The sequence below is a fragment of the Ceratotherium simum genome, chromosome 22, assembly GCF_057802395.1.
Source record: "Ceratotherium simum simum isolate JZ-2026a chromosome 22, ASM5780239v1, whole genome shotgun sequence".
Classification (NCBI taxonomy): Eukaryota; Metazoa; Chordata; class Mammalia; order Perissodactyla; family Rhinocerotidae; genus Ceratotherium; species Ceratotherium simum.
The window spans coordinates 35,576,206-35,603,376 of record NC_141921.1 but is presented as its reverse complement, the minus strand read 5'-3'; the positions used below and the strand labels follow the sequence as shown (position 1 = coordinate 35,603,376).

General features: G+C 49.2%; 1 protein-coding gene across 4 annotated transcripts in view; it reads left to right on the top strand.

Annotated features, from left to right (window-relative positions):
• The window catches only part of VWA5B1 (von Willebrand factor A domain containing 5B1), a 39,692-nt gene extending 13,134 nt beyond the window's left edge, over window positions 1-26,558 (top strand). For 2 of the 4 annotated variants that reach the window (XM_087445808.1, XM_087445811.1), the window contains 14 exons: window positions 4,261-4,371; window positions 6,091-6,293; window positions 6,748-6,862; window positions 8,296-8,481; window positions 10,404-10,584; window positions 11,461-11,651; window positions 15,209-15,410; window positions 15,909-16,223; window positions 18,447-18,584; window positions 20,958-21,071; window positions 23,065-23,139; window positions 23,775-23,844; window positions 24,398-24,515; window positions 26,052-26,558. In XM_087445808.1, the coding sequence (XP_087301934.1) occupies window positions 4,261-4,371; window positions 6,091-6,293; window positions 6,748-6,862; window positions 8,296-8,481; window positions 10,404-10,584; window positions 11,461-11,651; window positions 15,209-15,410; window positions 15,909-16,223; window positions 18,447-18,584; window positions 20,958-21,071; window positions 23,065-23,139; window positions 23,775-23,844; window positions 24,398-24,515; window positions 26,052-26,558 (2,526 nt within the window). Of the gene's footprint in view, window positions 1-4,260; window positions 4,372-6,090; window positions 6,294-6,747; window positions 6,863-8,295; window positions 8,482-10,403; window positions 10,585-11,460; window positions 11,652-15,208; window positions 15,411-15,908; window positions 16,224-18,446; window positions 18,585-20,957; window positions 21,090-23,064; window positions 23,140-23,774; window positions 23,845-24,397; window positions 24,516-26,051 lie in introns of all 4 variants that reach the window. The other 2 variants (XM_087445809.1, XM_087445810.1) reach the window with 2 other exon arrangements.
• The last annotated feature ends 613 nt before the right edge of the window (window positions 26,559-27,171 follow it).

Genomic DNA, 27,171 nt, shown 5'->3' with positions numbered 1-27,171 from the left:
AGTCATCAATAGCTCTCCTTGGCATTCTACAAACCTTTCTTGAGTGCCTGCTCTGGCTAAAACACCTCACTAGGTACTGAGCGGAGATGGGCACAGGGAAGAGAGGAAGGAAACTAACACTTGCTGAGGGCCTACTACATGCCAGGTACTGTGCTAGCCACTTAATGCATAGCTTGGTGTTTAATCCAGACAATAATCCTGTGAGGTTGGTCCTCTTGTCACATTTTCCAAATGGGAAAACGCATCCTGAGAGTTCCAGTAACCTACCCAAGGTCACATAGCTAGTGTGGTCTAAGATTAAACCCATGTCTACCTGACTGTCAGTAACACCTGGCATCAGATGTTCACTGGACACAGCCTCTGCTGTCAATGAATGTGTAGAATCCAGTAGAAAAGATTTCATTCATCCTTTTTTTTTTAATGCCTAGTATGTGCAAAGCCCTGTGTTTGGCCATCTGGAAAGACAGCAGGTTATAAACATAGTTCTTGCCCTCAAGGAGCTCACAGTCAAGTAAGGGGCACAGCCGTGCTACTTAATTATGCCTGGGAGCATGGTCTTATTGCAATGGCGTATCTAAAGGCATGCAGAAGAGTGATAAAACCTTCCCCCCACACATCCAGAAGCGTTTCATCTCCCTCAGGAGATTATTCGCCTCTATTATGGCATTTTACAACCCTTCCTTGTATTTTCAGTTGTGTAGATGTCTGTCTCCTCCTCTGGAGTTATGAATTCCTTAAGGGAAAGAACCATATCTTCCTCATCTATCTCTCCCCATGGGACCTAGCTCTGTGCTTATGAATAGAAAGCCCTCAGTCACTGTTTATTGAACTGGGTAAAGGATCATCATAGTTCAAGAAAATGAGGGATGAGGGAACAGGAGGGAGAGGGCTCTGCTGTCACCTGAATTTCATCCTCCTCCTAGTTTGTCCCTGGAGCAAACTCTTGTTTCCAGGGCAACAGGATCAGCAACAAGGAGAGAGGTTAGGTGGGGTCTGTGATGACAGCTAACCCCTCAGTCTTGTTATAGTCATATAACAAGTCTTGAAGTATGACAGAGCAATCATATAAGAGACCCAAGTTCCTGTGTGAGGCCTCTTCACACTGGGATGCAGGACTAATTAATATGTTCTCCCCATCCGGCCTGCCATCAAAGACAGGAATTGGAATGGGGAGCTGTCCATAGTTCTGGAGTGCTGAATCACGCTCCAGGCCTGTGTGGCCACGTGTATTCCATTCTACAGCTATATCAATTCTTAAGACATCTCGTCATTTACTCTAAAGAATCATGGGATCATAAACCCAAAGCACTTGTTAGAGAGCATTTAATCCACTTTCCTGCCATTTTTCAGGTAAGGAAACTGAGTCCCCAAGAAGTTAAGTGTTTTTCCCAATATCACAGGGTTAGTGAGGTCGCCTAAGTGTTCCATATCTTGGTTCAGTGCTCGTTTCCCTTACGTAGCTGATAGAGAATTATAATACACTTCCACTAAGAAAAGCTCTCTTCTCTGATTATGTCATTTCTGCTGCATGGCTTAGTGGAAAGGGCAATGCCTGGGTTCCAGGATCGATTCTGCCACTACTTGCTATGTGGCTTTGGACAAGTTGATTTTCATCTCTGGGCTTCATTTATCCTTTCTGTAAAATGAGAAAGAAGGATTAATTCAGGGAGGGCAAACATATGTCACACGTCCCTCTGTTCCCCTCTCCCAAGCCCAGACAGACATCAGTAACTGACCAGGACATTTTTTTCATGCTGAGCCTGGACTCAGTCTCTTCTCATCTCAGTGTTCCAGGCAGTTACTACCAGTTAAATGGAGCTGGTTTGTGAGTGGAAATCCATTTCCTGAACTAAAGACCTTTCCAACATTTATGTTCCAGAATTCTCTGAAAACAACTCCCTCTGGCTCTCCTCTGAGGCCCTTTCCCCATGGAGTCTCTCTTGCTCTCTTTTCCAGTTCAGCTCACTGAGCTCAAGGTCATCCCTTCACAAGTGGCTTTGCATTGGCACAATCCATTCTGCTATACATGCCTCTTTTAGAAAAAGCACAGAAATTGCTCAGGCCACACACCCCTTTCCCCGCTGACAAAGAGGCCATTGGGGGGTTTCTTTGGTCACTAATTGTGGCCCATTATATTGAAGTTTTAGGAAAAACTAGGCTTAGGGAGGTAGGAGAGAACAGAAATCCAAATAGCATGCCAAAGGGGAAAGTTCAGCCAATTTAATTTCCTGCAGCTGGTCTCATTCTTCAGCTGCCATTTGCTGCCAAAAGCATGGCTTTAAAAATTCTAATAGGTGTGAGCAGAGACAATCTGTATGGATCAGCAGAGTCTCCTGCTAGCAGGAATATACATTAGTGGCTAATGAAAAAATAAGCAGATGTTGACTTCTTTTGTAGAGAAACAAAATGTATTGACACAAACAACAAAGGGAGACAGAGAGAACGTTAATGTTAATGTTTAATATTAATGTTTACAGAGTGGGCTGTGAGAGGAGCTGCAGGTCTGTGGATCCTGGAAGGCCGTATGGTGTGGAAATTGCCAGGATCCAATTGCAGCTGTTTCCTTCTAGATTCTGGAGTATAGCAGTTTGTTTCCCTGAAGCCATGCTGAGATCCTGGGATGCTACCAATAAACTATATGGGCATAAGGGAGACCCCCCCTCATTCCTGAGCTCCATGCCAAGGCAAAGCCAACATGAATAAAGATCTCACAGCTGTGTTTTGAAAGCTTCAGTCCTATTCTTAGGTTTTGTTAGCCGGGGCAATTCCTTAACCCTCTGAGCTTCAGTTTCCTTGTCTGTAAAACAGAGGTATTGATATTAATACATGTCTCATTGGTTGGTAATAATAACCATTTACTGAGTGTTTACTATGTGTCAGGATGAGGCTCAGAGGAGTGACATAACTAGCCCAAGGTCAAGTTAGTGATGGTAAAGGTGAGATTTAAACCCAGATGTATTTAACATCAAAGTGTATCTTCTCTTTTTATTTTATTTTATTTTATTTTATTTATTTATTTTTTTGTGTGTGAGGAAGATCAGCCCTGAGCTAACATCCTTGCTAATCCTCCTCTATTTTTTGCTGAGGAAGACCGGCTCTGAGCTAACATCTATTGCCAATCCTCCTCCTTTTTTTTCCCCCCCCCAAAGCCCCAGTAGCTAGCTGTATGTCATAGCTGCACATCCTTCTAGTTGCTGTATGTGGGACGCGGCCTCAGCATGGCCGGAGAAGCAGCGCATGGGTGCACGCCTGGGATCCGAACCCGGGCCGCCAGTAGCGGAGCGCGCGCACTTAACTGCTGAGCCACAAGGCCGGCCCCAAAGTGTATCTTCTTAACCACTATGCTATAACACATGGCATAGAGATTAAATGAGATAATTAATATAAAGTGCTTAGCACAGTGTTTGGCACATAGCAATTGCTTGATATTTATCATTGCATCTTATCATCATCATCATCATCATCATCAATATCATCTTTTCCCTCCTGTCATCTCCTCCACCTCCCCTCTTTGTCATTATTTTGTCCAGTGTAGCTTTATCAAGGTCTCCTGGTGCTGCATAGTTAAACAGGTTAAGATTCTTCAAGGTTCACAAACTTTGGAGGTAAAGTGACACGTGTTTGTGTCTTGGCTCCACTATTTACTATCTGGATGCTCACCGACAAGTCACTTCTCTTCTCTGTGCCTCAATTTTCTCTTGTATAAAATGGGGATAGTGTTGTGCCTGCCTCGAGGGTTATTGTTAAGATTACATGAGGTAACGTATGTAAAGCTCATCTTGGGCGTTCAACAAATGTGAGCTAAAGGGACCATCCCTAGTCAATGATAGTTAGGGTGAGTCTGCTGCAAAAGGCCCTGGATGAGAGCCAGAAGCCTGTTCCATTGCCAGTGTAACCTGGACCAGGCCACGTGCTTCCCTTAGATGTCAATTTTGTTTTGGCAGAAAGGAGTGGGTGCTCCCTGCTCTCTCTAGCTCTCAGGGTCAGCAGGAGGTGAAATCCAACTGGCAACCCATGATAGAATGGCTTTGAGAAGTCAGACTTGCTACACGGATGAGCAGTTTTATGATGATGGCTTTGGTCCAGCCGCTGGTCAGCCTCAGCAAATTTCTCGATCTAGGGGAGAAGGTGACGGGTGTAGATAGACAGGTGAAAGGCCTGTTTGCAGGCTTCTTCTGTGCTGGGATGAGAATACTGGTGTCTGGTGACAGAGGTAATAACTCCTTCCTGAATCCTGAGAATCTCTTTCTTGCCTGCCAGGATGCCATGCTGGTGGCTCTTAAGAGCCTCATGCCAGCCTGCCTCTTCAATGTCATTTGGTTTGGATCTACATTTAAGACCCTCTTCCCTTCCAGTCAGACCTACAGTGAGGTAAGGAGGGGGCAAGACTGGGACCAGGCGAGGGTGGGTGGTGAGAGAGGAAGGAAAGAGAAAAGGAAGGAAAAAGAAAGAGGGGATAACCCTGAGGCCTGTCTCAGAAGCTGTCCACCCACATAGAACCTAGATGATGCCCAGGAGCAGAGAATTAAAGGGAGGCTATCTCTGTGTAGGCATTATTCTGACATCTCAGCGTTATGACATCCCTCTTCTTTAAAATAAAGAATAGGTTGGGCAAAGTATGGGTGTGCACAGAGGGGGTACAGGGATGGGGTAGAGAGAGGATATATCCCACTCGCTGAAGCCTCTGTCTCATGAGAATGATAAATTCATGTAAGGTTGAGCCAGAGGAACGAATGGTAAGGGATAGGAGAGTGAGTAGGTGGGTAAGTGGGCATGGAAGTGGGCTAGGAATGCAACTCACAAGGCTCAAGCTACAATGTGGAACAAGAGGACTGTGACCCCAGCAGCACGTTAAAAATTGGAGCATCCTACCCAGGTCTAGGAACTGGAAGGAAGGGAGAATGGAAGGATATAGGGACCACTTTTCAATTAAAAATAACTTTACCAGTTTTTAAAATACAAAAATAATGTGTATTTGTTGTCCTATAATTTTTAAAACTAGATAACCAAAAAGAAAATTTTTTAAATCTCTCATGATCACATCGGTCAGAAAAAAAGAAAAACCGCTGTTAAGAGCTTAGTATAAATCCCTCCAGACTTTGTTCTCTGCATGTACATACATTTTCAGTAAAGATAGGATTAGACTTTCCATACTGTTCTGTAACCTACTTTTCTAACACAACAGCCCACCATGAGCATATTTCCATGCCAGTACGTATTAATCTGCAAAATAATTTTAATGGCTACCTAGTATTTCACTACACAGATAGATTGTGACTTATTTAACTAAACCCCTCTAGTTAGGCATTTAAGTTGTTCCCATTTTTTTCTATGTAGTCATCTTTGTAGCAAAGACTTTGCATACATGCTTCATGATTCCCTTGGGATGAATTCCTAGTCTTGCTGGTTCCAAAGATACATATACACATTAAGACTTTTGACATTGTTGTTACTCCCAGTGTGGATGTTGGAAGAGCATCTTCCTGAGTCAGCAGCAGGAGAACATCTGATGTCCAGTGAGAATCTGTCCTTGCTGCGGTGACATCCATCCAGTGCTAGTAATCCTTGGCCAGTTGGGTCTCACAGTGCTAGTCGAGGAGGCAGGGAATCTGACGTCCAGTTTGGGGAAATGATTTCCTCAAAGCATGGTAGGGATTCAGTGTCACAGTCAGGCCAGGACTCAAGTAGTAAGACTTCTAGTCTAGTGTACTTTCTACCACACCGCCTGCCTCCCTCATCAGAAAAGGAAACCTCATATGTGCTGAGTAATTAGGGGTTTGATGTCCCATTTTTTCTAGGAATGTTTATATTTTTAAATAGGAACCCAGAAAGGGCAATGATAAGTTATTACACCACAAATGGTGGCATTTCAGTATTGGTGGGCATGTTATTGGGCAGAATCACACCAAATAAGTGGCCATCTACTCTTCCTGTGCATGGAGCAGAGATGAAATTGGGAACAGGTCAACTCTAGTGAGGCTAAACTGTTATCTAGGGAAACAAAGGACTCATCCCCTGGGGTACTTAGAGTCTCTGTGCCATATGGTGACCCTGAGGATTATCTCCCCTGCCTATGTCCCTTCCCTGCAGGAGAGCTTGGCCATGGCCTGCGAAAACATTCAGAGAATGAGGGCTGACATGGGTGGCACCAACATCCTCTCCCCGCTCAAGTGGATCATCCGGCAGCCAGTGCACCGAGGCCACCCGCGGCTTCTCTTCTTGATCACAGACGGGGCAGTCAACGACACGGGGAAGGTGCTGGAGTTGGTGCGAAACCACGCCTTCTCAACCAGGTTGGCACAGGCTGAAGGTCTAGGGCTTCGTTATCCTGGGCTGGGGGTGCCAGAAACAAGGCAACGTGGAAAATGCCAGAAGGAGAGGAGACAATCTTATAGTGCTTTGCTTCCAGGGTGGTGGAGCTGACTTCAAAGTTTGCTTTTCCCCTCTCAAGTTCAGGTGGGATAAGATGCCCACACCTCTGCATACAGCTCCCAAAGAGCAGCCTAGGCTGCTCAGAGGAAGTCGTTCCTGCTGCTTTGACTCTGTGCTGGGGTGGGAGTTTATGGGATGTATGTGTGAATATGAGTGTTCATTGATGACCCTATTCCTTCTCACTCACCTTCTGCCTGAAGTTAGGGCCAGCTCTGAGATTGCTCTGCTGGATCATGCTCTGTCCCTTTCTCCATCAGGGGACAAAGATGGCAGAAAGGATGGAAAGTAGCAGCCCCTCTCCTCCCCTTCCCCCAGGTGCTATAGCTTTGGAATTGGACCCAATGTCTGCCACAGACTGGTGAAAGGGCTGGCAACTGTGTCCAAGGGCAGTGCTGAGTTCCTGGTGGAAGGAGAGCGGCTGCAACCCAAGGTAAGTGTAAGGGCCTCAGTCTCTTCTGGTGCTGGAACCTCAGAGGCCCAGACCAGTCATACAGCAGTGGTGGAGCTGGGATTTTACCCCAAATCTGAGCTCTCCACTAGGCTGCACTGCACCCCAGTGAGAATCAGAAAGGTGGAGGCCACAAAGCAACAACTCTTGGAGCTGGTAGAAGATACTAGATTCCTTGGTCCTCAGCCACTGGATCAGATGTTCTATCCACTGGCTGGGGAAAATTGTGGCTCCTGAAGGAGTCACTGCCTCTACGGATATGGAGTTGTGTTTGGGGTCATTTCTGGCCATGTTCCTGATGATGACAAATCGTGGGTCAGAAGAATCTAAAGAGCCCAGAAATCAAGGAGATTATAGTCTTTTCTCCATTTCCTGCATAATTGGCACAAATAATCCAACCCTGAGAAAACCTCTGTGTCAGTCCAGGTCCTCCAGGAACCAGAGACAGAGCTGGAGTTAAGAGCTCAAGAGGTTTATTGGGAGATAATGTTTGTGAAAGAGAAAAAAGAAAAACAGGAAGGAAAACTCTTCAGTCCATGAGGCAGACACAACACCTGTGAAAGGAAAGGAGGGAAGCAGGATTGGGTAGGGAGAGCTTCAGACTGCAATGCAGGTCTGGCAAGGTCTCAACTGACCAAACAGGAAGCTCTAGAGCAAAGATTTCCCATTAGGTAATCTATGTTGGGCTGAAATGTCAGGCACTAGTATCCCTGCCATGCTCAGTCATTGCCTGAGGGCTTCCAGGGAGACGTGTGATGTTGGCTGGAAAACTGGGGCACTGCATCTGAAGACTGTCACCTAACTGCATGCCTTCCAGCAAAAGGGCACAGTCTTCCTTTAAGGGAGATTTGAGAATGCATCTCTATGGCTGCACAATCCCCAAATCAGTTTTCTCTAGCTTTGTGGTACATCTGTGGAAATCAGCCTAGGTGATGCTAAACCACAGCCGTCATTTGTTGAACACCTATCACATGGTAGACACTTCAAATCTAGTATCTCAGCTAATCCTCCCAACTACATGGAGAGTTGAGAATTACTCACTTTAACAGAAGGGGAAACTGAGGCCCAGGAAGGAAATTAACTTGCTCAAGATCACTATCCAGTCTATGTTTTGACACAAACTTTCTGTGTCCCCTGGGCTAGTCACAGCCCTACTTTAAGTCTTGGATTTTCTCATTTATAAAATGCTTAGCTTAGAGAAGATGACAGCAAAAGTCTGCTCCAACTCTGATATTCTAGGAGTCTAAGAAGCTCAGAGGCATGTCCAGTGCTGGGCAAACCACCTCAAGGCCGATTGTCCCTTCTTTCCCACTCACATCCCATCACGCTCATACCCACGTGGTCTTCATGCTCCTCATCTGTACATACCCCTGCTCACACATCCCCCTAACCTGTGTTCTGACCCTGCCCAACAGATGGTCAAATCCCTGAAGAAGGCCATGGCCCCGGTCCTGAGTGACGTGACTGTGGAGTGGGTCTTCCCTGAGACCACTGAGGTCCTGATCTCACCTGTCAGCACCAGCTCCCTCTTCCCTGGAGAACGGCTGGTGGGTTATGGCATTGTGTGTGATGCCTCCTTATACATCTCCAATCCCAGATCTGTAAGTATCTTAGAAATTCCAGGGGTCAATGGGGGTCCAGAACTCTACCCATAAAGACATCCTTAGCTGGAGAGACTGTTTATGGCAGCTAGGAACTAATTGGATCTAAGTTTACAGTTGTGGGGTGTAGTTGCCAGGCCATGGGCATTCAGTCACAGTGACACTGCTTGGGTAAAAGCTACCACCTCAAAATGTGGTTCTCAAGATCCCCTGCAGCAGAAGAACTTAGGGAACACATTTAAAATGCAGAGCTCTAGCTCCAACCCAGGTCTAATGAATAAAAATCTCTGAGGGTAAGGCCCGGGAACCTGCATTTTACATAATCTCCCCAAAGTGATTTTGATGAACAATTCAGTTCAAAACAACTGCACTCAGGTTTCTTTCCCTGAACACTTGAGTCAGGTCATATCTCCTTAGCTGAGTTTGTGTTTTATTTATTTATACAAATAATTCTCTAATATATGGTGGCAGAAGTGGGATAAAAGTGAAGCACTCAAGGGGAGGTGGAATTCGTGCTACAATGTGGGAGACTGCCTGAGAAACTATTTCCTCATCCATTTTCTCTCTTTAGTGAGTCTTTCCACCTCCCTTGAAGGATTTATCATCTTGTTTTGTCTTTAAGCAGGAGTCAGAAACTCAATGCCTAGAGGGATTGGGCGGGTATAAAATGAATTAAATGGGTTTGTTGTAAAAATGAAAGGGGGAAATGCCATGAGAGACAGCCATTATCACTCAGTTCCTAAAGAGGCAATAGGAGTGGTGAGGAATATGGCAGACTGGAGAGTACACACCCTGTCTAACTTGGGCAGCCCCTACTGAGCTCTCACAAACTGTTGCCATGCAGGAATGTGGGCCCTGTGTTAAACATGTTTCCATTCTTTCAAGAGAAGTTAGAATTTTATGTGACATTTCCAGATTTTAGAATGTTATGGAATCTCTTAAGAACTATGATCAGTAATGATTAATGTGTCATGAAGAGTGGAGCATTCAACTGCAGGGAAAAAATACCAAACAAAATTCTGGTCAAGTCTTTGCACAATCCAGGCCCTTCTTGGAGGTCTGGGACACAGCAGATCATCAACAGACCCTACCGCTAGAAGGGACCACCAAATCCATTCTCCTTTCCTTACCCATGAGACAGGCAAAGTTTTCCCCAGCTACTAGTAGGGCTTTTGGGTAAAGGGAACCCTTGTACATTGTTGGCGTAAACATGACTTGCTCCTTTTCTAAAAAGGAATCTATAAATAACTAATGAAATTAGAAATACATAACGTTTCAACCCAGAAATCCCTCCAAACAATCTAACACATAGAAATAAAAGTGATGTAATAAATTTATGTCCAAGGATTTATTGTAACACTTTTATGATGGCAAAAATAAATGGCCCCAAAGCGAATGCCTGACACTAAGGGATGGTAGAATATTGTGCAGTCAAATGTTAAAAAGAATAGTTGATATGCAGGATTTCCAAAATATTTTAAGTGTAAAATTCAAGATATTAATAAATGTAAGTAATATGGTCCAGTTTTTGTAAAACAAATAATGACCCCAAAAAGCCCTTGTGTTTTATACGTATGTTTATATCATGGAGAATGGAGTGGAAGGAACAGATGGTTCATTTTGTTAATTTGGGTTATCTATTTGGAGACAGCAGTGGCATTTAGAATTATATATTTTTTTCATTTAATAAAGAAGATAATTAAAAATATAAAAAATATAAATGATATGAAACGTCAGTTCTATCCATCATCTCTTAAACAGAAATCTGCCTAAATTCCCCCAAGCAAGCAAAAAACTTCCCTATTCTTCTGGTTCTTCAAAGATGGAACCTCCACCTCCTCCTCTCACGCTCCTTGCTGTCTGACATGTCCTTCCTGACATCTAGCCTCATTCCCAGCCCTCTTTTCTCTTCCTCCCTCCAGGACAAGAGGAGACGATACAGCACGCTGCACTCTCAAGAGTCTGGCAGCTCCGTCTTCTGCCAATCACAGGAGGGGCCTGGCCCAGACGGCAGAGACCGTACCAAGAGCTTGGGGGCACCCTTCAACCCGAGGCAAGCCAAAGGGGCCCAGCCATCCAGTGGAGACTCCACCACCAATCCTGGTTAGTCTGCTGCCCTTCGTGCTTCACTCCCTTCTCCAGGGAGGCTATAATTGCTACATTTTACTGAGCACTTACTACGTGCTAAGCACTTTAGCAAACAATCTCATTGAATAGTTAGCAGCTGCAGAGGTGGGTACTATTATACGTATTTCACGGATGAGGAAACTGAGACTTGGAGAATTTAAGCAACTTGGCTAAGCTCATGGAACTTGAAAGAGGCAGAGTACAGAGAAAAGATCTAGACCTGTCTGCCTCCAAAGCCTCTGTATGGTGTTAGTTTCCATTCAGAGGGTTTTTACTGGTCCCCTACTTAGGCTAAGCACTGAGCACAGTATAGGAAGCAAAGATGACTCAAACATGGTACTTGTCCTGCAGAAGCTCTCCATCTAGTGAGAGGGATACAATTGGCCTTAACTCTGATAGAAAGCAGAGTGACAGGGGCCAGAGGAAAGTTTAACAAACCATGGGGACCCCGGAAAAAGGCACATCTGGTAGAAGATGTCAACAAAGACATAACGAGGGCACCCGTTCTTAGAAGGGAAGGGAGAGGAGAGTCCAGGCAGCAGAAACTTCCTGAGCAAAGATGTGGAGGCGTGATGCCTAGAAAACACATACACAATCGGTTACTCATCAAGTACGTTTGGAGCACATAGTACCTTGAAAAAGGAGCAGAAAGGCGAGTAGCTAGGTAGATAGATTAGGGCCAGATTAGGCAAGGCTTTGAATGCTAGGTAAGGTGCGGCACCTACACATATTTCAGTAGGCAAGCAGTAGAAAATTCAAGAAGTTTCCAAGTAGGAAAGGGTTACACAAACCCCTCTCTCTTTCCGCACTGCCCTCCACCCTGATGGTTCCCCTGCCACCATCCCTGCCCAGGTCTGGACCTCTCCCAGCGACGGCGGGCATATAGCACCAACCAGATCACCAACCACAAGCCCTCCCCAAGGGCCCCCACGGCCAGTGACCCCACGGTGGCTGCCAGGAGATACCCACTGCGGAAAGCCAAGCTGCAGGACCTCACCAACCAGGCCAGCCTGGATGCTCCTCAGTGGCAGACTGATTTGCAGGTACCCAAGCAGGGCAGGTTGGAGGTGGGGGAGGTCATGGGCAAGGAAAAGCTGTGTCTCCTGCTTCAACCACAAGGATGGGGCCAGTCCATGACTTACACTGCGAAGTGAGTCACTTCTTCCTCCTTTTTCTGGACCTTCCTTTGCCTGACCCCAATGATACCTTCCTAATAATGATACCCATTGGTCAACGACATCACGCATTCTCCGCACACAGCACTTCCCAGTTGCCAAGGAGCATCCCTTTCTACACTCTGATTTGATTTTACAGCACCCCTGGGAAAGGATGGAGTGTGGGGTCTGGCTACCCCCACTCTCTGGAAATTGAGGGCCAGAGAGGTAAAGTGACTTATCCAGGGTCACACAGCCAGTCATAGAATTGCAACCCAGGACCTTTTGCCTGCAAAGCCCTTGCCTCCCCACTCCCTCACACTGTACCTTCTGCAAATCCCAAGGGTTGGACATTCACCCAGGGCAGTGATCATCTCAGAGTCAGAGTCACAGCAGGACCAGTCACCCACTGTCTGGCTAAACCAGAGTTTCTCAGCCTCAGCACTACTGACATGATAATTCTTTGTTGTAGAGGCTGTCCTGTGCATTGTAGAAGGTTTGGCAGCATCTGTAGCCTCTATCCACTGAAGGCCAGTAACACTACCAGCCCCAGTTATGACAACCAAAAGGTCTTCAGACACAGACAAATGTCCCCTGGGGAGGGGGGCAAAATCACCAGGTTGAGAAACACTGTCCTAAACTAAATTGGGGTTTGGTATTATCTGTATGCCTTAACCCATTTTCTTAAGAATACACTTGAGGTTCCTTTGTCATTGTGAATCAGTGGTTCCATAAAACAGCCTTTCTCACTCTCCCACTCCCATCCACCACCCCTATCCCTCCCTGCCTCCACATACACATAAGCCCCTACACTCTCCAAGGATGGAGACACTGTCACCTTGTCCCTCAAGGCCCTTCTCTGTGCTTAGCCAGGGACCACTCATGGTTGGAAGTCATTGACTTGGAGTCAGGCAAACTCTGCTCCTCAAATATGTTGCTTAACCTCTCTGAGCCCCAATTTCTTCATCTATAAAATGGGAGAATTGCTTGTGCAGATGATTGAGCTCACAGCCATCAACAGATAGTTATTGGGAGCCAAAGGTAAGTGGAGGACTCTTGCAAGCGTCGGCTGGTAAGAGATGTAGTGCCTGGTGCAACACCTAGCACACAGTAGGTGTCCTTTAAATGCAGCTCTACTTGGTGAGAGCTCTGGGCAGCTTGACCTCTCTTCTTTCCTGCTTGCTTCTGGCCCATCTTTGCTCATCTCTCCCCCATCCCCTGCTTGGCTTCTTCCCCAGTCTGGTTCTCCCCAACACACTTATGCTAATGCACGCACACGCACCTGCACACACGCATGCACGCTCCCTGCAGCTTCTGGCGGGATGATGGGCTGAATCTTACACTAATCTGTTGCCAGGGAAACTGTGGCAGCTTCTGTTTCTCAGTGTGGTGGTGATGGTGGGGCAGGGGTGGGGGGAATCCCAGTCTCTGATGCAGGAGGGGGGTTAGGGATCCCCTGGGACCCAGCAGCCCTGGCTGGGTACCAGCTCCCACTGTGGCCATTCTAAGAGCGACCAGTCCCTTTCTTCTCCCACACTTTTGTACTACTCCCAGGACCTCAGGCCCAAAGGAAACAGAAAGGAAGACCCCAGCCCCTGCCCCAAGGAGCCCCCATCTAATCGGGAGGCACATTCCTCTTCCCAGTAAATACTTGATAGAGATGAAAAAGACCCATGGTTAACTAAAAGACTGAGAGGCACTTTTTCCCTCTGTTACACCTAGTAAGTGCCTTTGCTCCCCCATCCCCTTCTCCTACCAGGCGATGTATATATTCCCAGAGGCACAAAATTCGTTTTGAATTAATTTAACATTCTTTAATTACAAAAGTAATACACACTCAGAGTTTGCAATAAAAACCCTCAAACAGTTCAGTCAGGCATAAAGCAAAAATAAAAGTACCCCTCCCCCGTGCCCAGACCCCCTTGGTTTTGAGTGTTCCCTTCCAGAAATACTACACACACATAAACACACACACACAGGCAACACACATCTATGTTTTGAATAATCACATATATAAACTGCTCTCCAATTTACTTTTTTAATGTCTTTTTAATTTACTTTTTTTACATACGGTAAAATTACTCTTTTTGGTGAACAGTTCTATGAGTTTTGACAAATGCATATAGTCATGTAACTATCTCCACAATCAAAATACAGAACAGTTGCAATTTACTTTTTTTAAATGTTTTATCTTGAACATCTTTCCATATTGGTATGGAGAAATCCGCCTCGTTCTTTTCAGTGCTGTGTGGTGTTCCATTGCATGGATGGACTGTAACTTATTTGCCAACCCCCAATGATGGGCATTTAGATAGCTTCCGGATTTTCACTTTTACAAACAGCACTGAAACAAATACACAGTGCATACATAGATATTTGCATCTTTGTGTATTTCCACAGAATTAAATGCCTAAAAGTGGAATGGCTGGGTAAAAGGAGCCTGTGCATTTTTAATGTTGATAGCACATTGCTAAATCGTTCTCCCAAAAGTGTGCATCAGTACACACTTCCACCAATAGTTCATGGGAGACCCTGTCTCCCCACTGACCACACTGATCAAACGTTTAAATATTTGCCAATCTGCCAGATGGAAAAAAATTGTAACTTATTTTAATTTAGATTGCTCTAATTTCTCCTGGGGCTGAATACTTTTTCATGGGTTTATTGGATACTTTTTCTATGAACTGCCTGTAGATGCCCTTAATCCATTATTCTATTGAGTTTATCTCCCTCCCTCCATGATTTATAAGAGCATTTTCTTGAAAATGATCTTTGTCTTGCATGTTGCAAATATATTTCCCAGTTTATCCCTTGCCTTTTGATGTTTTTTGTACAGCACAAGAATAGACAGATTAAATCCACAAAACAGAACAGAAAGTCCAGAAATAAAACCAAATATACATGAGAGCTTTGTGGGGATAGAAGCAGAGAAATGATAAACCATAGGGACTCAATGAATAAACTGCATTCAATAAATGGTGTTGAGATTTATACTATTCAGAAAATCAAGAAAAAGGCTGGTTCCTATTTCCTTACACCAAAATAAATTTTATGTGAATCAAAGATTTAAACAAACAAAACTAAAATCACAAAAATTCTAAAATTTTTTGTGTGGGAAAGACATTTTAAGCATGACATATGAGAAGACATAAGGGAAAAGACTGATAATTTTAACCACGCGCACAAAAAAGTTTTAAACATTATGGCAAACAAAAGTGGGTTTAGAATTATCCATGGTATGTGATTTTCCATGGTTTTCTGTGGTTTGGACTTTTTCCATGGTTTGGAATTATTCGTGTTGATGTTTCTCATGGGTAATGAGGAGTAAGGTCATGCGTCCTTGAGTACTGCAGGGGCAGTGCCCAGGGATGAGCTGAGGCTGGAGGTGGCAGGAAGGGAACAGCCACCAGGAGCCCAGCTGCCTCCCCTTCCTCTTGCACTCCTAGCTCTTGCCCACCAGTGGCCCGGGCCTAAACCAGGGCCCCAAACTCCGGGGCCCAGAGGCCCGCAGGCCCTCACTGCTACCCCAAGGCTGCCAGTCCTTCCTGCCCTCTGGCCATGAGACCCAGCCCTGGAGCCTCGTGAAAGAGCTGGATCTTGGGTCCAGCCTGAAGCCTGCCTCAGACAGCCGCAGCCCTGGGGACCTGGGTAAGTGCCTGCAGGGTCTAGGTCCTGACTGGGGACAGGGAGGAATCCTTGGCTGTGGTCCAGCTTCAGATGACAGGCCAAGGACAGATGCTTGCCTCTGTGCCCTTAGGGAGGTGTGGGGGGAGGGTTGGGTCTGCTGCGGCCCATCCTTCCCCCAGGACCTCACCAATCCCTCTTCCCAATCAACCTGGCCCTTCGGCTGCCTGTGAGGCCCCCAGATATCCACCCCGCAGCTGCATTCTTGCTGCCGAAAGTGTCCCCACCCCACCCTACCTGACTCCCTCAGGAACTGGTTTCTTGGGACCCGGGTCTGTCTCACTCTTGGGGACAAGCCCATGCCACCCCAGCTGTCCTAGGGAAGGAGTTCTCTGTTCCTTGGGGGATGGGGGGGACTGTACTTGCTCAGGGGTATCTGCGCCCTGGGAAGGACGAGGTCCCCTGGGGATTGCCCTCTGTCCCCAAGATCAGAGCACCAACTCCTTGACCCTCCGCCCCCAGAGCCGTCCCATCACCCCTCCGTCTTCGAGAGCGAGACGTCGTCGGACTGGGAGCCCCAGGCTGAGTCCGAGGAGCAGGCCAGTCCCGGCAGGCCCGCCACCCCAGGCCCGGTGCTGGGCAAGGCTGTGGTCAAGGGGCTGCGCGACAGCCAACGTTTGCAGTGGGAGGTGAGCTTCGAGCTGGGGCCCCCCGGCCCTGAGCGGGGCGGCGCGCGCGACGCCGACCTGTGGAGAGAGACCTTCCACCACCTGGCGGCCCGCGCCATCATCCGCGACTTTGAGCAGCTGGCGGAGCGCGAGGGCGAGATCGAGCAAGGTGAGTGCGCGGGCCTGCGTCCGGCTCGCCGGCCTCTGGCCGCCTCCTCTCACAGCCCCGCCCAACGCCCCCTCCCCCTCCCCCACGATCCGTCCCCGCCCAGTCCCCAGGCCCCGCCCCCTTCACGGCCCCGCCCAGAGCCCTCTCCCCCTCCCCCACGATCCTCCCCCGCCCAGGCCTCCGGGCGGCCCCTCCTCACGGCCCCGCCCACCGCCCCTTCCTTTTCCCCATAATCCGCCCCCGCCCAGGCCTCCGGGAGCCCCCTCCTCACAGCCCCGCCCAACGCCCTCTCCTCCCACATGATCCGCCCCCAGTCGTCCGGGCCCCGCCCTCCTCAAGCCCCGCCCAATGCCCCCTCCCTCCTCCATGATCTGCCCCCAGTCCTCTGGGCCCCGCCCCTCCCCACAGCCCCGCCCAACGCTCCCCCCCCCTCCCCCACGATCCGCCTCCTCCCCTGGCTCCAGCCCGCTCCGTCTTCTCACAGCCCTGCCCAATGCCCCATCCCCCTTCCCCCACGATGGTCCACCTCCTCCCCTGGCTTCAGCGCCCTCTGTTTTCTCACAGCCCTGCCACCGCCCAGTGCTCCATCTTCCCTCGCCACCGCTGCCCCTAGGTGCCCCTCCCAACACTCCCTCCCAACACTCCCTCCCCACCACACACACACACACACACAGCCCAAGACGCCATCCCTTCCTTGATCTGCCCACCTGCTCCTGCCTCCAGGCATCCCTCTCCCCCTAGCCCTGGGCTCCTCCGCCCCACCTGGGGATCCAGTGGTCTGTCCTCTCCTCTCCACCCTCCTTCCCTTCTGCCTCAGGATCCCCGCTCCCCCTCACTTCCCAGGGCTTCCCCTTGCAGCGCCCCCTGTAGGGCTCCGGAGACAGAACAATGGGGACAGCCCCATTTCCCCTACTCGGCTGCCCTGGAACCACACCTTCCCACAGAACGGCCTAGACCTAGGGTCCACTACCTTATCAAGGCCGTTAATGATTGTGGATCCGCTGGAGACCAGGCTCGGGGCGAACAGCGCAGTGACCACAAATATCCCCGTCCTTACCCATGAGTGCTTGACACAGACTAGCAAGGAAGCTGACATTAATCAAATAATTATACATGCAATTAATTGAGTGCATTTGTTGGAGGTGCTATTAAGAAACACAGGCATCCAAGAGATTGTATAACAGGGATAGTGGGGGAGCTAACTGAGTTCAGGACTTGGGGCAGACTTTCCTAACAAAGTGACTCTGGGATCTTGATGGGGCACACTTGGAGAATAGATGGATAGAGATATAAATAGAGAATATTTACATTATTTGTTATAAGTTTGTGCTTTATTTATATAATAATATAATGTTTATATTTTATATTATTTGTATTTTTTGTGTAATATATATATTTTTTCTTCTGATGAGCACCTCACCTTTCAAGCTTACAAAGCACTTGTCCATCCATCTCCAGGGCTCCTTGGAGGCAGCAAGCCATGGAGAATGCTCACCTGTTCAGTTGGAAAAGCTTGGGCCTTGGGGTCAGACGGTCCTGAGTCATGATCTCAGGTCCATTACTAACTTGCTGTGTGACCCCGTGCTCGCCACTCTCCCTCTCTGGTTTTCAATTTTCTCTGCAAGTTTGTCCAAATGGGCCAGACCAAAGGTCGCCCCCTACCAGCCAGAGGGCCTGTGAAATCCTGCAGCAAGGTTCTCACCAGACAGCTGCAAAGTGAAAATGGAAAATACAGACAGCACCAAAGGGTTTTTTTAATAACACTAAAGTTATTTAAGGGAAGTAACTGTCTTTTATTCTTAGATCATATCTTACCTTTTTTACATTAAAATGTCTTTATTTTATGAAATGATGATGGAGGTTAATAATCTTGGGGCGGGGGTTGGTGAGGAAGATTGTCCCTGAGTTAACATCTGTGCCCGTCTTCCTCTATTTTGTATGTGGGACGCCTCCACGGCGTGGCTGATGAGTGGTGTAGGTCCTCACCTGGGACCTGGGCTGCTGAAGTGGAGCGCGTGGGCTTAACCACTACACCACTGGGCGGCCCCTCTTGGGGTTTTTTTAATGTCCTTATTTGGCAAGTTGGCAACCCCTTGATTTTCAGGGCTTATTTAATCCTAAAGATGGGGACCACTGGTCTGGTCCTCCTTTTAGCTTCCAGAGTTTCCAGGTCAGGAAGGACTTTCCGAGTCTGCACAGTGACCCCAGCTTCTCTCTTCGCAGGGTCCAGCCGCCGCTATCAGGTGAACGCGGTGCACACCAGCAAGGCCTGCAACATCATCAGCAAGTACACGGCCTTCGTGCCTGTGGACGTGAGCAAGAGCCGGTACCTGCCCACCGTGGTGGGCTACCCCAACTCTGGTACAGCAGGTGGGCAGCCAGGGCACTCCTAAGGCCCAAGCAGCCCCGGTGGGCTGGAGGAGGGGGGCTGGGATACAAAGGTGCACACACCTGCAGGAAGGGGTGCAAGGAAGTGCCTAGAAGCAGCAAGGCCCCCAGGAGATGGTTTGGCCACCATGCGGGGGGTGCACATGAGCCCCCATCCACTGCTCTGCAGAAGGCTGTGACACCATCCAGCCTCTTTTTCCCACCAAATGAATATGCCTATATGCCTTTATTGTATTTTTCCAATTGGGGACAATGATATATGCTCACTGTAGAAAATTCCAAAATATAGAAAGACATAAAATAAATAAAAGTGACTTGGTGTCACCATCCTTCAGACTTCCATGACTATCAACATATAGAGAAATGAAAAGATAGATAATTTTGCATGACTTAGATCAACCAATATGTGCTGTGTTTTACAAAATATGGGTTTGGAAAATATCTTTCCATTAAGGTGAGTCTATATCATCATTTTAATAGCTGCAGCATATTCCACTGCAGGGAGCTGTCATGATCGTAACAGCCATTTAGACGGTGTTCCAAAGCGCTTTATGTATATATATATTAAATCATTTAATCCTCAAAGCAGCTCTGCAAGTAGATACTATTATTACCCGCATTTTACAGATAGGGAAACAGAGGCAGAGAAGGTTAAGTAACTTGCCGACAGTCACACAGCAGTGAGGGGCAGAGCTGGGCTCTGAGTCCCAGTGACCTGGCTCCAGCATCTGTGCTCCCTCCCACTGCTCTCCACTGCCTCCTCAGGTGCATCAGAATCTATTTAACCAGCTCCCTATTATCAGACCTTCAGTTTATTCCCTTTTGATTATTGTAAATTATGCCGCAAAGAACATCTTTGTGCACCTGCCTGGTTACCTCCACAGGGTTAATTAACTCTCAGAGGTAAGATTGCATATCAGTGGGTCTGCCCATTTAAAACTGGGCTATATGTTACCAACTGGCCCTGCTCCAAAGGTTGATCCGAGATCCACCCTGGCCAGCACTGAATATTGGCCATCTTCCTAAACCCTGCCAGTCTGATAGGTAACGGAAGGATCTCTCTTTGGGGAATTTCTTTAGTCTTTTCTGAGGTATTTTTCATATGTTTAGGAACTATATGTACTTTTTTCCCCCTGAATTACATTTTCCTGTCCTTTGCAGATCCTTGTTTCTTTCTTTCTTTTTTTAGCAGACCTCCTGAAAGAACTGTGTTTGGAAACAAAATGTGCCTTTCCTCATTCCTCCTGTCCCCCCACCACCACCTTTTTTTTATCTGTGGCACCAAAATAATCAATGACCCATTCTCTTCCTCCCTCTTTCCCTCAACTGCTCCCGTTTCAGGCTCTGGCCAACAGACGCTGCTGGTGCTCCACTGGGCATTCTCCTTCACCGGGCTTAGTCATCATGAATGACATCCTCATTCAGGAGGTCTCTCCCTCCCACCCGTCTCTGACCATCCTCCCAGCGTCTGTAGCCGCAGCCTGGGAGACTCGGGGACCTGGCCTGTATCTTAACCCGAGTCCCACAGCCTAGTCCTAAGATCGGGATCAGCCCTTCCCAGAGTGTGTTCCAGGAAACTAGAACCTTAGTTCCATGTCTTGTTAATGGCCACTCAGCACAAAACTAGGAAATACCAGATTAGGAAATACATTTAGGAACCACTGGATTAAATAAAGCCCAAAAGCTCTCTTTACTGCAGAACTTCTCAGAGACTTTAGGATGTTAATATGCATCAAGAGGTTCAGAGAATGGACTATAGTATGCAGCTTCTCCAAAACCTATTTCCCAATAGAACTCTTTGTTTTTTAAGGGACAACTTATAGTCTAGTGCTCTCCGAGAGGGGGGTTCCCCAAAACACACTTTAGGGTGCTGTAGCTTCATTCTCTTCCATCCCTCCCCCATTGGTGATGCCCTGGGACTTCAAGGGCCTGCTCTGTGAGAGGGGGAGCTGAGACCTTGGTCTCTGAGACAGCAGACCAGGAGAGCAGGAAAATGGGGTGTTCCTGAGAAACCAGCCTTTTAACTAACTGGAAAACGTTGCTGCTTTCTGAACATTATCTCAGCTATAGTATCTACCGGCAAGGTGGTATTATTACTCCCATTTTCCAGATGAGGACACTGAGGCTCAGAGTGGTTAGCACTCCACCCAGCTACTAAGAGATGGGGCTTGGGTTCAGACACTGGTCAGTCTGGCTCCAAAACTCATGGGCTTACCTTGTACAAGGCCTTCCTGCCTTTGGATAATTGACAGACTGAAGCTAGAATCATTCCTGCCAGCCCTGGGGAAGAGGCAAAGGACTGGCACCATTGTACCCGTCTGACCACTTCTCCTTGTCCTCGGGAAGGTGCTGCTTTGCGGATGGTCAGCTCTCGGGTCCTGACCCGACAGTGGAGGGGCACCTCTGCTGGCTTCAGACGGTCGCAGACCCTGCTTGGGGAAGCCTCAGCAGCAGGAGATGGCAAATTTCAGAACCCAGGTAAGAGCCGCCATTGACACAGCTTCGCCGAGAGCAGCAGGCTCCCGTGCCCACACCAGGCCCCCAGCTCTCCCTTTTCAAGGCCCGCCAACCCCAGCGGCTGTTCCCTGCCTCCAGCCTGCGCCCCGCCCCCCAGGCACCGAATGCCGGGAAACCTAATAAACAAGAGAGAAAGCAAAGAGAAAAGAGGCATTTCCATCTGTTTCTTTCAGGATTCCCAGCAACTTCCTTTCTGCCTTCAGCTGATTTCATTGTGCCTGCAGCTCGAGTCCTTGAGATCCAGGATTTGAGCTGTTTGTGACCTTGCACTAATTCACAGGATGGCTTTAACCCTCTGTGTCTTGAATGTCTGCGTGTTTTTCTATTCCTCTAAAGACAGCCTAACTGCTGCACTAGTCCTAACCCCTTCCTTGATGCCCTCACGTGTACAATGTGGATCTCCTGCCTTCTTCTGTGCATGGGGAGGACATCAGAGGTCCCACCTGGCTACAAGTCCAGGCAGCCAGATCATAACAACTTTTTACCTAAGGGCCTAGAGAGTGCTCTCAGACACTGATGGGTTAAGAAAGAAAGAGTGTGCGAGGGGGTGGAAATCCGGAGGAGTTCTTTAGAATTAAGGAGTTCTGCCAACTCCTTGGTCCCTCAGAGCCTCCAAAACGGGGGGGAACCTGCTCTACCCCCGAGCCAAGCTGGGCTTCCAGTCTAGGGGAAATTACCAGTCTACCCTTTCCTTTCTCTGTAGCTCAGCTCTTGGTGGCCCATGGCTTCCATCGAAATCACAAATCCCTTCTTTTCAATCATCCTCTGAGTCACACCCAGCATCTCGGACTTCTAAACTCTTATTCTCTCACAAGCCCTTTCCCTCCCCAGGGATGACAATGGCTAACACGTCCCGAGAGTTCTCTGTGTGCTTGGCACTGCTCTAATTATCCATGACTCCTCACACCCATCTCAGAGTTTCTTTTATTTTCTCCACTAAGAGATGAGGACATTGAGGCTCAGAGAGGTTAAGTGACTTACTCAAGATCACACAGCTGATATGTGGTAGAGCCAAGACCTGAACCCAGGCAGTATCTGGCTCCAGAGCCCACGAGGTTAATCACCATGCTGTCTGCCTCCTTATTGCCTCCGTCAGTCTGTCGTTCAGTCACTAGCTCCCTCTTGTGCTGCCCCCGAGGACACAGCAATAAACAGAGCTTCTTGGCTCTCACAGAGCTACTGACGATCTCATAGGGGAGCCAGAGGCTTTGGTGAACGTATTTGTGCATGAAGTTTTTTCCATAATTTGGATTATTCCCTTATAGTATATTGCCCATCTTTTTCCAGCCCTTGAAATAACAATCATAAGAACAATCACCTCAATTATGCATTTCGAACAAACTATGTGCAATTATTATCCCCATTTTACAGATGGGGAGACTGAGGCTCAGAGCCCCCTGACAAGTCAGTGCCATGTTCTGTTGCCTCCTGGAGAGCTGCCATGGGGCCCTCCTCAGTGAGGCACAGACCTGGTGAGCTGATGCCCACCTTGCTCCCATCCCCAGCCCCCACCCCCAGGCCCCTGACCTGCTCCTGCCTCCTGGCTGGATCTGGAGCTCAGGGCTTTATTGAGTGTTACCTCTGGCCAGGCAGTAAGCACTATCTGTGTATTATCTCATCTCATCCTTACAACAACACTGTGAGATACTATTATCCCCAATTTGCAGTTGAAACTTATCAAGCAAGTAACTCTCCCATGGTCACACAGCTAGTCCATGGGGAAGTCAGGATTTGAACCCACTGTCTGACTCTTATGGTGGAGCAGTGGTGGTGTCTTTGGAAGATGAAGGCCCCTCCAAGCAGGGATGGAAACCCTAGCCTTGCTCTCCCAGCCCACCCCCAGGTACTGTGAATCCAGACCATCGCTCTCTTTGTGGCGATGGGAGGTGAGAGAGAGAGCTGGCGGCTCAGGCCTCACCAGCTTCCTCTGTTGTAGGTGTGGAGGAAAGCCCCACTGGGCCCTTCAGTGAGACCATGTCCCCGGACCGCGAGAAGTACGCTGCTTCTGAAGGTGAGTGGACAGTCGGCCGCCTCTCTTCTTAATTGACAGAGTGACAGTGATTGATCCTTCAGCCAAGAGAGTGTCTTAGCCTAACAAAGTCCTCGGTGGTCCATTTATTTCTCAAAACAGCCCTTTGTGAGGTAAATAGGAACATCCCCAATTTAAAGATAAGGAAACTGAGACTCAGAGAGGTGAAGTGACTTGCCCAAAGTCACACAGCAAGTCAGTAACAGAGCTGGGCCTGGAATCAGGCCTCCCAATTCCCAGCTGAGGGCCTTCCTGCCACCTCACTCTGCCTAGAATCCTCCAGCAATGTGCCGGGGAAGGAAACTCCATGTCCCCACTTGGGGACAAGGGGGGTTGATGCAAAGCTGTCACTGCCCCCACAGGTAACCTTCCAGAAGATGCCAGGGGCCACCAGCCAAGGAAACTTAGAGCCTTATTTCTTACACATGGACCCACTTATTTCACCCTTCCCCAGACCATCTGTGTCAGAAACAGCCCTGCAGCCTAATGATTAGCTCAGCTCCCTAGGGATGTAGGCAAGCCTCTGCCCCTCACTGGGCCTCTGTTTCTCCAGCTGGGCAGTAAATGTGGGACAGGGTTATCTGTCAGGCCCCAACTGTCATTCTGTGGCCCTCCAGGTCCCCTGCGCAGTCTGGCCACCAATACCCTCTCTTCCTTGAAGGCCTCGGAGACTCTCTTTGGATCCAGGTACATGGGATTTGCACTGGGGGTACACTGTACTGCCGCCCGTTTTCCCGGGGCTGTCCCTGGTTTGGAAGGCCAAAGGCAAGCCCAGCCTGACATTTAGACAAAAATAAACAATCTGAAGCGTGTCAAGAAGGCCCCCCTACCCAGAGATACCGCTGTCTTCTGGGCATCACACGGGAAAATCCCCCCCATGTGGTTCATCTCCCACATGTCCATGGTCTCTTTGCAAATGCAGATCCCCCTGGGAGGGCTAGCATAGGACCCTCTGACCACTGGGCTGAACAAGAATACGCTATCAGAAGAGGGTCATAAAAGGAACCCTAACCTGCTCCTCATCCAAGCTCCTACTAGCTCCCTGAGTGACTCAGGGGAAATGCAGCCTCCCCCAGCCTCAGTTTCCCAAGTTGTCAAATGAGAAGGTTGGAGGAAGCCATTGGTCAGATTCCTTCTGGCCCTGACTTTCAGAGGCTGCTGAGTGGGCACTGGGGGAGCGGGATAACTAGGGACACTGCCAGGGTGGCTATGGCCACTCTTCCCGGCTCTCCCCTCACAGGCTGAATCTCAACAAGTCCAGGCTGCTGACGCGGGCCGCCAAGGGCTTCCTGACCAAGCCGCTGACCAAGGCTCCAGAGTCGACCCCGGGGAGCCAGTGCTTCGACTACGTCCCACTGGTGAGTGCCCCAGACCCCAGATCTCAGTCTCCGGACACTCTGCAGAGGGGCCTTCCTGGGAGCGTCCCGCCCGCCCGCCCTTCCCCCTCCACAAAGGGAAGAAGACCTAGACCTTCCCACCCAAGTAGCCAGCAGGGCAGAGGGAGTTTGTATCAGTCCCCCGACCCGGGGTCTAAGAGTGTTGCTAGTAGCCAGCACCAGCATCACGAATATTCTTTGCAATCTGCTGTCTTCGCTTTAAAAATTCACAGGAATTTTGCATTCTACTCCACCATCTATGTGTGTCTGTTTTTCAATACATAAAAATAAGCCTTGAAATGACTCACAAGCAAGTAAAATTAACACGCCAGGGACATGCACCGTGTTTAGCAATGGCTCTGCAGACACCCAGCACGTTGTGGCAGGGTGAGAAGCCCAGGCCTGGAGTAGGCGTCTCTCAATGGAGGAGCAAGGGAGCCTGGCCTGCCACATGCGGGGCTCAGCGGGGCTGGGGGATCAGAGGGTGCTGGAAGGAGGGACACGGTTTGAGTTTCACTGCACAGCTCCAGTCCCTGAACCCCCAAGCTCACAGCGTCATTTTGAATTTCCAAATATCCCAGGCAACAAAGTACCATGCATATATTCACTCAACAAGTATCTGTTGAGCCAGACAGTGCTAGACCCTGGGAGAGAACCTGGAACTAGATGATCACAGTCCCTGAGCTCATGGCACTAAGAGTCTAGTGGAGACACAGACAGGAACCAGGCGATTCTGATCCTCGGGTGCTGTGACAGGAGAGGTCGGGTCTGGTGGGGGGACTGAGGGGAACACCTACTCCAGGCTTGAGGTCGGGGAGGAATGAAGCGTGACTTCCTGCAGAATGTAATGATTACGCCGAGACCTGAAGGATGAGGAGTTCCGGCCGACAGCCTAGAGAGGAGAGAGAAAGCTGGATGGCTGGAGAACGGGGTTTGAGGGGGAAGGGCCAAGGATGAACCCGCACTTTGGAAACCATAGTTTGGACTTAGTCTAGAGAAAATTGAAGCCACTGATCTAAGGTATAGAACATGATCTATACCTTACAAAGACCTCTCAGGATGCAGGAAAGATGGAGTGGGGGGTGGGGACAGGGGAGGAAGGTAGAGGCAGGGACAACATGAGGAGGCAGGTGGGGGATTGCAGAGCTGTTTAGAAAGTAGACCTGCTGGGACTTGGAAACTGGTTGGTGTGGAGGGAGGGAGAGGGAGGTGAGCCGTCCAGAGTCTGCTGGACAGCAGGGGACGGTCCCAGTGGCCAAGCTGGACCCCCCTGCCCAGGACAGGATGCAGGTTTGGAGTGAAGATGTTGAGTTGGGCTTGAAGAGTGATCCGTGCCTGTGAGATAAAGCATGGACTTGACTCAGTTGCCCTGGGTATCCCGCAAGCAAATCCCACAGGTAGGCGGGGCGAGCTGGGGGAGATGAAAGGGTGGGCTATGGGGACCCAGGACTTTTGCATGGCCTGGGGCTCCACGGGCTAAAAAGTTTGAGGCCCACTGAGGGGCTCCCCCACACACAGGTATCTCTGCAGCTGGCCTCCGGAGCCTTCCTGCTCAACCAAGCCTTCTGCGAGGCCATCCACATCCCCATGGAGAAGCTCAAGTGGACCTCGCCCTTCACCTGCCACCGAGTGTCCCTCACCACCCGCCAGCCCGAGTCTAAGACCCTGAGTCCCCAGCTGTGCACCAGCGCCTCGCCTCAGCACCCCTCCTGTGACAGCTTCTCCACGGAGCCCCTGGCGGAGGGCAAGCCAGGCTGGGAGCCCACGGCTGTGACAGAACTCACAGGGAAGCTGTGGGCCACGGTGGTGGCGCTGGCATGGCTGGAGCACAGCTCGGCCTCCTACTTCATTGAGTGGGAGCTGGTGGCCGCCAAGGCCAACTCGTGGCTGGAGCAGCAGGAGGTACCCGAGGGCCGAAAGCGGGGCACACTCAAGGCTGCCGCCCGCCAGCTGTTCGTGCTCCTGCGGCACTGGGACGAGAACCTGGAGTTCAACATGCTCTGCTATAACCCGAATTACGTGTAGTGGGGGGAAGGAGGGAGGCTGGGGCAGGGGAGAAAAGGAAGGGGACTCTTTGGGCCTGGTGGGGGGTACTTTTGAAGCTGTAGTCAATATATTGGTTCCTAGAAAGAGCCCTAGACTGGCAGTCGGGAGGCCTGAGTTCAGTCCCAACTTTGCTACCACCTAGCTGTGCAACTTTAGGCCAGCCCCAGCCCTCTGTCTGAGCCTCAGTTTCCCCACCTGTAAAATAAGGTGAGGTGAGGGAGCTAGACCAGATCTCTAGAAGGTTCAAAGGTTCCTTTCTGCCCGGACATGTGGGCAGCCGTGGGGTGTACTGCCACTGGGGGTGGAGAGAGAGAATACAATTTAAACCTGAGCTCTCTCTGGAGGAGGATCACATGGGCAATGCCCCCATCAAATGAAAGGGTGGATGAGCGAACCCAAAGATTGCAAGTAGCCAGATCTGCAAGCTTTGCGTCTAGGCCCCGGGAGACCTGCTGCATTGTGGGATAGGCACCTGTCTCCATGGTGACAGTCCAGGACCCCTAAATCACACTTACAAACCTACCGGAGAACCATCCTTCCCAACACTTTAAGAAAGTGTCACCCAGGGGCCTTTTCTTTTGGCTTGGAAGCC